This window comes from Armigeres subalbatus, chromosome 1 (genome assembly GCF_024139115.2).
Source record: "Armigeres subalbatus isolate Guangzhou_Male chromosome 1, GZ_Asu_2, whole genome shotgun sequence".
Classification (NCBI taxonomy): domain Eukaryota; kingdom Metazoa; phylum Arthropoda; class Insecta; order Diptera; family Culicidae; genus Armigeres; species Armigeres subalbatus.
In genome coordinates, this window is record NC_085139.1 from 212,492,670 (window position 1) to 212,506,023 (window position 13,354).

General features: G+C 36.7%; 1 protein-coding gene across 1 annotated transcript; it reads right to left on the reverse strand.

Annotated features, from left to right (window-relative positions):
- Positions 1–828: 828 nt before the first annotated feature.
- On the reverse strand, positions 829–5,740 carry LOC134206975 (uncharacterized). Its single transcript, XM_062682716.1, has 7 exons — positions 5,689–5,740; positions 2,612–2,820; positions 2,405–2,553; positions 2,238–2,337; positions 1,550–1,882; positions 1,375–1,489; positions 829–1,314 (listed from the first exon to the last, which is right to left on the reverse strand). Exons 1-7 carry the CDS (start codon positions 5,738–5,740, stop codon positions 1,025–1,027), a joined length of 1,248 nt encoding a protein of 415 aa, XP_062538700.1. The 3' UTR covers positions 829–1,024.
- Positions 5,741–13,354: the final 7,614 nt, after the last annotated feature.

Below are 13,354 nucleotides of genomic sequence, written 5' to 3' on the forward strand. Positions count from 1 at the left end.
TAAGGAAACATCATTGTTAGATCATAGATATACATATAGTGTTCGAAAGGAGTTGGGGAAAACGATCATCAACTTCACAATTTCATTTAGAAATGCTAGAAAAACAAACTGGGACCAATTTGAACAATATTTACTTAAATTCTGACCCATTTATCGAAAGGGGAGAGATTGATTCAGTTCAACAAGTGGAATGTTTTTCCCAAAGGGAAAATGATAATATTGTAAATGCTTTCAATAACAGTTGTCCATCACAGTTGTTTATCAAACAGTCGTCCTCTAACATGGACACGTTTCGTAGTGGAACTCTACGCTGGAAAAACTGAGGAAAACTTCACGTAAACTTTTAATAAAGCAAAAGATCCTCAAATTGGACTCTGTATAGGACTGCACTTCACAAGATCGCATATGCTCCTGGGATTTGTCGAATTGATCGCCGTGCCGTGGAAGAGGCTTTTGTGCCTTTTAAGAGGGAGACCGCGAGGATTGCACGGAGAAACAGGAGTACTCAAAAGTGGGTGTTTTTTCACCCACCTTGGAGATAAGTGGACTAACCCATAAGATGGGTAAAAGGCATTTACCCATAAATGAGAATAAGGGCTGTACGTCAAAACGGATGTTTACTTTTCACCCATCTTCTCGAAACCAAAATTTCATTGAATGGGTGAAAATCACCCATCAAAACAAAGTTAATTTGATATAATTTGCAAATTTATTCGGGATCTAAATCTAAGAAATAAAGGAAGTAATTGGTATATCGTATTTATTGTTATTTTATTATTCATGGTAGATTTATTACATCGAGTAAAAATTAACGGTTATAATCCATTATATTGGAAAAAAGGCATTCCCTGGCGGAACTTATTCTCATTACACAGACGCCGCCAATGACTCAATAAACAATTTCGCCACTTTGTTAACAGTTGCTCTTCGACTATGTGTTAACGTTTTATAAGATACGACTTCTACGAAGTCCATTAATTTCTGCAAAGCACCTGGAACTGGCGTATTTAATACAGAAAAAGCTTTAAAAAAAACAATCCAGCGCATGTGACGATATTTCCCCACAACCAATGAGATGCCCACCAAAATACAAATAATATTGACCACCGGAGCAGATGATATGCGGGAGAATGATTGTCCCATTCTCAGCAGATTCTGCCGAATAACGGGCTACCTGCTCTCCTAGAGAGATAGTCCATCTGATGAGAGGAGCAGCCATTTCCTCTTCGATTGCAGTTGATTGGGTAGATGGATTTAATTTCAAGCCTCTCCTGGTCAGAGCCGCCATTATTCGAAGGCATCCACGAAGATGATCTATAGAATATAAAGGGTTTTATAATCGAACTTTTATCACACAATCATATGTACTCTTACCGTCAGCTACTAGTGTGAAAAGGTTCTTTTCGGTTAAAAGACCTGCCCCAAAAACTTTTTTCAAGTCGCAATCTTTGTCGTACTTTTGATTAAATCGCTCATATGCTTGCTGGATCTGAAAATTATGATAAGGTATAATATAACTACGCAGATCAATGTCAATATAATAAATTACCATCCTCCCATTGTAAGATTTAATGTGCGGCAGAACAGCCACGATTTCTGGAGCAGACTTCTTTTCATTAAGCAGCATCTGGTGTAGACAATTAACGTCTGCCATGCATTTCGCAATAGACATAAAATTGGCTGCAGTGGCCTCTATTTGCGCTATCGTTTCCGCCATTCGTATTGTTTCAGACGGAACATTGACAACAATATTTGTCGGTTTGTTACGATTATACTTCCGGTCGTCTGGATGAATATTTTTGGCAGAGTTGCGAATATGACTTTGGATTAAACCAGTGTGCTCTGACTTTTTCTTGCCTCCATTTTTCCAAAAGAATAAAGACTGTAAATAAAAGTGCATTTAGTGTTAATATTCAATTAAATAAATACGTAAATATAAATAGATACATGCATGAATTAAATTATAATTATTTTATCCTTTTGTGTATCCTTTTTTTCTTAAGTGTAACATTTTGTAAAAAGTGTAAAAATATTCAGTTTTTCTACTGAGCGTGCATTAAGCCTTTTCGTTTGACAAATTAAAATCAGCTGATTCGGACAATCGCCTAATCAGCTTACTTCCATTATTTGATTAGTAACTTCACAGATTTAGTAGCTTTAAAAATGCTAATGTCTAAATTAAATTTAAATAGTGTTTCTTTTCTTCAAGCTTGAATTGAGAAAAAGTGTCTACTTACATAGGATGGTGCTTCATCGCAGACTTTTGTACATTCTAGAAAGTCGAACGTATCGAGGAGCTCAATCGCTAGAGCTTGCTTGGCTTCAAAACTAGGTTGTCTACAAATTTGGATTAAACGAATAAGTTTTAATGAAGGTAGGTATTCTAAAGCATAAACGAAATTACTTGTGAGAAATCATCATTTCCCCAGTCATTTCTCGACACAAAATTCGCACCATCTGCAATAGTTCCTTGTGTTCCGGAACGATTCCTTTATCCAGTTTGCTATACAAAACTTTCCGGAATTTTTTATCCTGTTCAAGCAATTTGTACAGCTTAAAATAAGAATGGTATTAGTCTTCGATAGATAAGTCAGTTATATATTGAATCTACCGGTTTCTTAACTTCAATGTTGTCCTCCACACCCTTGACAGTCTTCGAAGTTGATGGAGCCACAGCAGGCTGGTTGGAATAGAGTTCAGCCAGTTTGATTTTACCGATGACGGATTGAATCAGCAAACGTGGACCCAATTCAACTATTCCGATGTCCGAAAGATCCTTTTCCTTCAGTAAGGTTAATGTGTCGTCGTCGATTTTGTGAGCTGAAAATAGCAACAGTGGTTGGTTTAGTTTTGTAATTGTTTATACGTACTTATTCTGATTAACCTGTAACAATGATTATAAAGTATGGGTTCGTGCTCGGGTTCGGGTATCAAAAATCTAGTCATTTTTGCTAAGGCAATAGACAGTGTGCATCTTCGAGCAGGGCTGGTATTAAACCTATTATGTGATACTGAATATGATATTTTAATGAAGTTACATACCTTCACCAATGATCGACTTTTTATTACAGGGAGTAGTAAGTATCTATATACAATAAATTCAGTATATGTTTTCAGTTGAATAATATATTTCATCTTATTTCGAAAAAATTAATCCACATATTTTAGGCTGATATAAAAAAAATCATCACTCGGCGTAAACCGCCAAAGGCTGTACGTTTTTCTTGTGTACACTTTATCTAAAGTAACGCGTATCAAGTTGCTAGTTATTCGGGTTTTTATGCAGTTTAGGCGATGGCAGAATTCAATGATTTCTAACACTTCAATGATGCAGTAATAAATGGTCCCTGTTTCTACGATACATTTTATAATTCCATAACTTTGTACTCCACACGACTGATATTTAGATACTAGACCTGGTTTGAAACTAGTGCCATTAATTGATAAATGATTTACATTTGTTAGTTCATCCGGTAGATCGTAAAGTAGCAATGCGAATTGTATATTTACTTTAAGTATCTTGGAGCAACTTAATACTACAATAACATCTGTTGTGTAAGTTCTTTTGATAATACAATCAACTTGCTTCAAATTAAGACGTTTTGTTAGAGTGTGTGTTAGGTTTATGAAATTTCCGCATGTTTTGGTAACAGCTTTCGTTTGTTTGAATTTACCTTCAAACTGAAAACAACTCATTCTAGAAATTGGACCATTTTTTCTAATTAGGCCGGGGTAATGAGCAACATGATGAACTTTGTTGATTGGTCTCGCTTTGGGGAAACAAACTTTGTAGTTGTTGTGAAAGCTTTCTATAGCAATGTTTAATCTAGCAATCTTATCTTCGTCAAGGATATTAGAAAATGAAAAGAATGTAATATGTAACAAATCAGTGATTATAGCTGCAAAACTTCTATTCTGATTCAGAACGTCTGCAATTAGAAAAGGAGTACATCGTAAAAGAAGCCAAATCTGGGAAGCAGACTGACTAAGACCACTTCCTTTTCGTCTTAATGCTCTTGCGTTAAAGTTAGCTGAGGGCTTATCTCGGTTTTCTGCCATCCCATAATCAAATTCCTGGACCCTTCGATTGAACTCTATATCAGTGATGCTTTTACAATCATTTATTGCGAAGTCGAGAATCTTCTTCAAAGTCAAGCTCACAATTCCCTCCAAGATATCATGCATAGGATCTAGTGAATTATTAATAGTGAAATGAAAATTTGGCAGCTTGTGTAGAACTGGTTCAGCAATAATACCACAAATAGCGGAGGTGGTAGTTCCATTTTTTAAAGCGATTAGATCGTTATCAATACTTTGTTTTGTTCGTGGACAAAATGTCGCTCCAAATTGACCATTTAATAAATCTTTTCTTGTTATATAACACACTCGACAAAAAACATTAGATTGAGGGGGCATCAGATTGAATATGTCATGTATTGCCAAAGAATCTCCTAACACCTGTGTGAGAATGGCACGCAAACTATAAACTTGGTTGTTTTTCAAATGTAATTCAACACCGGAATCTGATTGAAGTTTGATCAAATCATCTATCAAAGGTTGCAGAATTTTAGAATACCCGTACTTTTTTACATTTTTGGTATGAACCATCAAAACGACATAAACTGCATCGAGCGTTGAGTTAATTTTTTCATCGAAATTTTCAATCCGGATTGTAAAATTTGTTAGTTTTTGTTTACCCTTCCTTGATGATAACGGATTACAGTATTCGACATCATCCACATGAAGTGCTAAACGAATAGCGAAAGGATGTCGTTGAAGGAACTCATTTGCTTTGAAATTAGTACCATCTTTGTACCCTTGGAAGATTCCCATTCTTGATTCAACTTCGTTTGACATCATCTCTCTAGCTGCAGGATCTTGTACAATTAAGGATAGTATTTGTGGAATCGGAATGTAATGCATAACGTCATTGACTTTTCGAGACCTCTGTACCAAACGACATCTTTTTCCTGGGACAGCTTGATATTTTTGAACTGATTTAACAGGCCTTGAACCGAGGACATACATAACAGGCTCAGGGACTTGAACGGAGACTTTGGCGGCCAAGTAACTTATATTATCGTTTGATGTCGCAACATCAATAAACAAATTATCAATGGATAAGTCCTCAATGAATTTGCCAACATTCGGTTTATCTGATTCAATGTCTTCTGAATTCAAAAACTCATTGAAGATGCCCAAAGCGTACTGGCGATAATCACGAAGAAGGTCGGTACATATTCCGATAAATGCCTGAATTTTGTTCTCCGGGAGACCTATGTCACACCTGATTTTAGTCACAAAAGAAGCAGCTTTGTTTATCAATTCTTGCTTTTTCATTGTAAAAGAGCTTGTTTCATCTTGGATTGCTTGCGGAAAACTTTCGTCAATATCCATGGCTTGATCCACAGGTTCTTCCTGGCCGTCTGCGGAATAGCTAGCAAGTCTTGGGTGATTTGCACTTACATGTTGTTGAAAATGCTTGAAAGTACTTTGAATAGAACCGCAGGAACATCTCATAGGAAGAATGTTCTTAGCGGAAGTATTCAATTTGTGCCCTTCTTTCACATGCCTTTTCATTTCGATCAAGTAACCAGATACGAATTCCTGGCATCCATCAACAGGGCACTGCAGACCTTTTATATTCAATTTAAAAAAAATGTTTTTCAGATTTGTAAAATCGCTTACCTTCTAGCTTCCGGAAACATTCAGGGTCCAGTTTTTCCTTCAGAATGTCCATGCTTGTAAATTTGAATCGAATTTGAAGCCGGAAATAAAACACCAAAGCGAGGCGGAAACGGTGAAACAAGTCTTGTACGTCTGCCGAACGTTGAATGAAATCAAATTTTGCCAAAGTAAATTTTCATTCATAAAAGAGTTAAAAATACTCACCAATGAAGCTACGTGAAGCTGTTTCAAGGTGGGTACTTTTAACTCATGTTGAATATTTTGAAATTACTCATCTTTTTGACAGCGCCATATAGCTTCAGAAGGTGGGTGATTTTCATACATAAAACGTGTAATCTCAAATCTCCGTGTGGACTCACAATCAATACCAGCAAAACGAAGTACATAGTCGCTACACGATGGCTTTTTGCAGTTGTAGAGGAGAGGACATGAGGGCGCTCATTGTTCAGGGCAACTGGAAGCGATAGGCCCAGGATCGAGTCCAGTGGAGAAGGGTACTCGGCGTAGGTTCATCGAAGAGCAGTAGCCCATCAAGTATCAAGTAAGTATGGAAGTGCTCTTATTTAGTATAATAACGAAATTAGAAAATCCAAAAAAAATCCTGGGTTTAAACGTGTGAAAATGCAAACGTGCAAAAGATCATATTAATGAGCTAGGGAAACTGAAAAATAAGGATGGACTTTCCACAAAAACTTCTGGTGAAATATTAAAGTTGATTATGGAAATCCATTTTCCTGGATCGGTTATGTGTGTAGACCCAACAACAAGTGATTCGTTTGAAAGCCAGTCAGAAAGAACAACTAAAATGTCTGAAAAATCAAAAAATGTGGCATAGGCCTTGGCTAACGATATCTTTACGAAAGCCAGAGTAGAGAATGCATTGAGATCGTTCCAGCTTTATAAATCTGCAGGTCCGGACGGAATAATACCAGCAATGCTTCAAAACGGCGAAGCAGTGCTGATTCCGCCGTCAATTGAGATTTTTAAGGAAAGTCTAAAATTCAACTATATTCCAGCATCATGGAGACAAATAAAAGTTATCTTTATACTAAAGCAAAAGCAGGAAAGCGAGATAAGAAATATCCTAAACAGAGCCTAAAATATTCATCTTCATGAAGCTACTTCAGTCCGAATTTTGACAAACATCGCATGATTATTCAAAACATAGAATAACAAAGTCATACGACTACTCCACCAACTCATTCATTCGACTGTCACTGAGAGTGCTTACTATGTGCAGAAAAAACATAATTAACATTGTTTATATTGATGATTACACTTGAAAGTGCCTCGCAGATGAAAAATCGGATTCAGTCCTGTGTGATAAATCACTTTACTCATTTGAAACGTGTTTAGATTTCAGATAATTTATCAATTTATAAAATGTGCATAAATATTCAATGACTAATATTCAACTGAATATTGACTGTCCAGAGCCGATTATGAATGTGTCTGGAAGTGAACTGACAATTGAAGAAAGGTGGACTTCACCAAAAATTTTCGATTATTTTACACTCTGCCTAAATCATTCAGGCCCATTAGTCTTTCATCAGTTGCCCTCAAAGAGGGATCCTCTCACCACTAATGTGGTCCTTAGTTGTAGACGATCTTCTAGGAAGCTTAAAAAAAAAAAAAGATTTCGCGGTTGTTGGCTTTGCTGATGATATTGTCATCATAGTGAGGGGGAAATTTGACAATATCATTTAAGAGAGAATGTAATGTGCTTCAAAATCTACCCATTTATGGTGTATTAAGGGAAGCCTTAGCATTAATTCGTCCAAAAATGTAATTATACCATTCACTAGGAAGAGGAAATTTAATCTAAACGCTCTAAAGCTGGGAGAATAAAATTCACCTTAGTAAACAGGTCAAATACCTGGGAGTCATTATGGATTCCAAACTGAACTGAAATGCTCAGGGATGCTAAGAAATCGCTTCTAGCGACAAAGAACAAGAGAGTAACGTTCCACCAGAGTAGCTTGTGTTCGTTCTGATATGCGACCACCAGTTACTCGCTAAGCGTAATGCTACGTACACACCAGTCAAGCAGTTTGACGAACATTGACTCCGCCCCCAAGAAATCGCTTCGGTTGCTGCTTTGTTGGAACGTGTGTGAAGATGTTCGAACAACCATTTGACAGTTGGCGGCTCGGTTGGGAAAAATTAAAACGGTTTGATTTTGGTTTGAGTTGTCGGGGTGGAGTCAAGGTTCGCCGAACATGTTTGAGCATTTGTAGTGAAGTTGCACAAACCCCATATATTTTTTGATGGTTGGTGCTCGAGTTGGTGCTTCGCCTGTTCGTGTGTGATATTGTTGGTCGAATAAATTGATTGTTCGTGTCGGTGTTGATAAAAATTGATGAATGTTTGAATAAACGGGAGGTGGAGTCAATGTTGGTCGAACTGCTTGACCGTGTGTACGTTCCATAACAGAGAGAGAACAAAACGTACGAGAGCAACGTTAATCATGCCATGTGACCGACTCTCCTACCTCCTAGAGTCGTTTAGTCATAAGTTGTTACAGACAAGATTAATCCTTTGTCGTGGTCTCCAGCGATTCAGCCTTGTTCGCTTAGTTTTATACGTAGGGAGTAAACGTTTGTCGGAGAGTGTTACAGTTAGCGAATAAAGGCAATCTCGTCTTGTTCATTTTACGAACAAGTGCAGCTTTTGATGATTAGTACATTTGGGAAATCCCATAAAATTCACTGTAACTTCTGAATGCATGGTTCGATTTTAACCTAATTTGGAATACACATTCATTATTAATGGAGCAACTTATGAATGGGATTGGAGGCTCCCACGCAATACAGCGGAACGGCGACGGAAATGGCAGATTTGATACTTAGCCCATATATTTTTTGTCAAATTCCACTGAATTACGTTTAGGGCTTCATAGGTCATTCGGTAAAGAGGGAGGGACTACTGTAGAAAACAAAGAATTATGTGTAAATTCTGAACACGTGGGTCAATTGCAAACAAATAAGGAACATATATTCATTATTTCCTCCTACACTTATGGGTGGATTTAAACTAACTTGGGTATACATACATTTTTTATTTTCTGAAGACGATTATGAATGGAATAAGTGGGTAATTAAGTAACGTATGATTTTTGAACGCATTTCAATCACATTTAAATCTCGTAACCTTTTTTCCAATGGTTTGTATCATTCTTCTTCCCCGCAAGATACATGCTCATACATTGGCGGGCAAAGAAAATCTTTCAATTAATAACTGAGGAAATGCTACTAGAATACCAAGTTAAAAAGCGGCCCTAGGTCCAGATGGAATTTAGAGCCATTGAAGATGAAAAAGAAAACGAAGAAGAAGGATTAATCAGATGAACAAAAATGACACTCTGAAACAATTGACAAATACACCCATATAATTGGAAATATTTTGATTTCGTGATTAGTTAGTACCGTTTTGACTCAAATCCCGAAGAAACTCATATTCCGAACAATCATAACATGGAGATATATATATAGATTTATATTTATATTATTATTGCATAAATAAACAATTTTTCACGCCAGGCGTACAGATTAAGAACTTTAGAATCGTCATACAACGTGATAACAATGAAATTTTGCATTTTAGTGCATTTAAGGTGATGTTTGGAATTCGAATCAAAGTGTTCAGCATTTGAGACAGTTTTTGACAGAATAAAATTATTCAGCATTGATACCTACAACCAATAAAACATAATTATCAAGCGCGTATATTCTCTATTCTTGCACTACCCGATAGAAACAATTGGTCAATAAAAATATTTTAATTGAAAGTGTTCTGAATATGAATCAAAACGGCAATCGAATTTAATCTAATGGTATTTTTGAAGCTATTTGCGTGAAAGATAGCACAAACAATTTCAGACTACTATGTTGCACTGCACGTATCAGTGATGCTCTCAAAGGAGTTTAGCGATCATGATACTCAACCTCTAGTCAAATCGATAAGGCACTAATTATTGGGGCGATTAATCAAGCCGTGGTTTTCATTGAGTGAAAGCTTCTGAGTACTCCGTTTAGCCATGGGAGCGTCCACAAATTACGTAACGCTTAGAGGGGGAGGGGGATTGAGCGAAGTGTGACGTTCCATACAAAATGTACAGATGTTTCATACAAAAAGTGCGACATAAGGGGAGGGGGGTTGAAAATACCCAATTCTTGTGTTGCATGATTAATGGATCTTCCCTATGTAGATTTTCTTTTAACCTGCGCTTAATGGGGAAGAGCCATAATCAGTATAAAATGGAGAAATAATTTTCCTCATACTAATTTGCCTACAAACTTAAAACGTCTTGTAATAAATCAGTTTTATCCAAATGCAGGTAAATTTTCGGAGGACACTCAGAACATGATAAAAAAAAATAGATGACAAGCCCGTGGTGGTAACAGATTGTATTGAATTTCCACCCGTAAACATCCTAAGGCCGAACCGAGAATCGAACTGGCTATCATCGGATTGGAAATCCTACGTCTTTGCTAGCAGGCTGACTGGAGACCCCCAATTGGATTTGTATTCGGATGTCAAGGGATCGACTTGTGTTTGAATATTTAAAATATTTCCAGTTTGAGTCGGGTTCTGGTTGAATATAATATTGCACTCCAGGTGCTGGTTCGGTTATAAAATTAACACTAAATTTGCCATAAGAAAAGAGTTTCAATATGTTGCCTTATGAAAATGATTTTAAAAAAAGTGAAGTTAGTTGGAACCATGGACGTCGGGATCAATAGGACTGCATGCACATGTGGACCACATGACCATCGACGCGTAAATGAAGCACTGTTACTGGAAACACTGTCATTTAAAGATTGGCGCCAGTTGTGAATTTCGAAAGTCCAGTTCATAAATAAATACATCCGGTTTGAATTGTAATGTGAAACCAAACCATCTCTTTCCCTACTGTGCACTTCAAATAATCTGAACGTTGTTTCTATCTGAATTTTCAGCTACATTTCACTGCAAATGCTTAAAAAATTCACGTGAAACTTACGTGTCCGGTAAATGAGAAATCTACGGGAAAATTAGGTAATTTTTTTTTCAGGTTTCCATCTGATGCAGATTTTTTAGGGGTACATTCATTTCTTCGATAGGTTATTGCGCGTGATGAACCTAACCTTATATTTTGGACAGGTACTGGTCCTGTTGTAAACGTTTCGGACTTAGAATTGTTGCCTTTCTCGTATACAAAGTATACGTAAAAACCATATGTTCTAGTCTAGTCTAGTCTACACATACACAGCCAGTTCGTGAAAGAATCCTGGAAAGTGATAGATTCGACGACATCTATCACTTTTCTTGTCATTATTAATGTTTGAAGTACATCATAAATGCAGTTCAATCAAGAGTTCAATCATAAAAGCGGACAGGCCTACTGTGCAGTGATGTTTAAAAAAATGGATATCAATGCTCAACTTGACTGTACATGTAAGCCATAGAACGGGAGAGTAAAGATGGATTAATCGTTGGGATTGACATTACAAGGAGGATTAATATACACTCCTTGAGTCCTCGAAGTCTTGGAATGGGACACAGTTTTTAGTCTAGTGCCTTGGCTTATACAATAATTGACAAAAGTATATGTAATTCCTGAATGTAATACAAACCTAGCTGATTGAAATCGATTCATGTGTTTGGAAGTGATACCGAATAACATATTCATTTTCGAAAAACCGCTCCCACCCCACTAAATGAACTCCTCATTCATACCCTCTCCATCTACTAAAAAACCCACTCGACCCCTGAATAATCGACCTCTTGATATTAATGATGTATTCCAAATTTGATTGAAATCTACAAATGCTTTTAAAAGCAATACTGAATCATTGGTTTTCTAAAAAAAATCCACTACCCATATATCCTCCCTATTTTCTAAAACAGAAATGATTAGCTTCGTGATATAGAGAATATGTAGTTTAAATTTAGTTGAAATCGATTAATGCGCTTTTGAACCACACTAAATGAAATAAAACCCACCCGCACCATACACTCTATATCGCCAGCTTATCATCTTTGTCGCTCTCTTATTTCAACAGCGAACAAGCTTACTCCTCTCTTGTTACAACTTAAAAATCACCCCGTTATAAGAATGGCTGGTGCTACCCAGCAATTCCAATAGGACATCGATGGAAAATGATTCGATATCTGTCAGTAATCTTGCTCATGCGAGCAGGGTTATTCGATAATTATTGAAATGTCACTTTTAAGTTTAATTTTAGTTTAATTATCCAATTGAGACAGACCCTAAATGGTTGGTGCTGGAATGATTTTTTGGCTGCCCTACAGTTACACTCACGACGGTGGCGATATGAGATTTACCGGAGAATATGCTGGGATCCATGTTTTTCAAAGCATTGACTTTGTCATATGTATTTCACCCTGCTGGGTATGCTCTAAAACATTTGGAAGAAATTAGGGTTTAAGACCAAAAATGATAAATTGGATCTAGACTTCAATTATTTGTCCAAATCCAAAAACAAAAAAAATCAAAAAACAAAAACAAAAGAGGCTCCTGCACAGAAGAAGCTGACAAAACTGCAAAGGTTAGTGTCCATTGCTATAACGGGAGCAATTGAAACAAGACCTCCTTCTGACTTTGGATTCAGGATCTTCAGGGTCGTTCATTGTGAGTGATAGCTCATTCTCACCACGCTACCGTTCAGTTAAAGGATACTACTATCTGTACTGGGCCGTTTATGAATCGAATTATTGACCAGATGGAGTACACGTTCAACGAGAAGAGGGTAAATAACAAACAGGAAATACCGATAAGGGCTAGAAAATCCAAGGTTTCTAATTTCCATTGAACCACAGACCGACGAGGCTTGATGGCTCCTTTGTGAGCCCGGAATACGAAACAAACATCAAAAGCTAAGGAAATATTAATATTCAGGGCAACTTTCACTTATTAGTTATAAAGTAGAGGCATTTTTTAACTTTACAATGTTTATTGTGACGTCACATTCATAGGGATACTTGCGCTTTGAGTTGTTGGTTGTTGGAATTGGGTGGTCTCGATGACTCTGATGGCCGACGGGCCTGAATTGTTGGTTTCGGCGTTTGGTCGAACTTCAATGACCGACGTTCATTGGAAATCGTCGTACTGAGGAGTATTTTAGCCCAAATCCTGGCCAAAAATCAAAACAAAATTTGTATATTATTTTCGTTTTTATACCCTCAAATAGTAATATTTATTTGCCTTGGGATTTTTGAAACAATATTGTTTACTTTTAAGCAATGCTGGCTACCAAAACTTAACCATGCTAGTTTTATCGCAATTGTCCATGATCAAATGCTTACCTTTATCGTGTTTTTCTGGATTTTAAATGATTTCTAAGATGAAAACCAATATAGGTACCAATAATGAGGGTATGTAAAGCGTTTCCAAGCATGATTCGATCTGAATTTTTCAGGTGATTCATAATGATAATATTAATTGATGGCTTTTTCTACCTTTTTACAATAATATGTTTTACAAACGAGACGAGCCAGCCTTCGGCTGAAAGTCTCTTCAATAAAGATACAAAAAATGTTTCACTAAATAAAATTTTTGATTAAGTTCCAAACTCGATCAAACAAAAAACCTCAGTGTTGGAAAGATTGGAGTTTCCTCAATAAGCTCCACGAAAAAACTTTTGACGCATCCTCACGCAATCGT

What these genes read in the sequence shown, in the direction of transcription:
- LOC134206975 (XM_062682716.1), bottom strand. Translation starts at nt 5,740, where the DNA reads ATGGACATTCTGAAGGAAAAACTGGACCCTGAATGTTTCCGGAAGCTA. An exon ending in ATGTTTCCGGAAGCTAGAAG is followed by an intron (nt 2,821 to 5,688) that starts GTAAGCGATTTT and finishes TGCTATTTTCAG; the next exon opens with CTCACAAAATCGACGACGAC. An exon ending in GCGATGAAGCACCATCCTAT is followed by an intron (nt 1,883 to 2,237) that starts GTAAGTAGACAC and finishes TTTTATTTACAG; the next exon opens with TCTTTATTCTTTTGGAAAAA.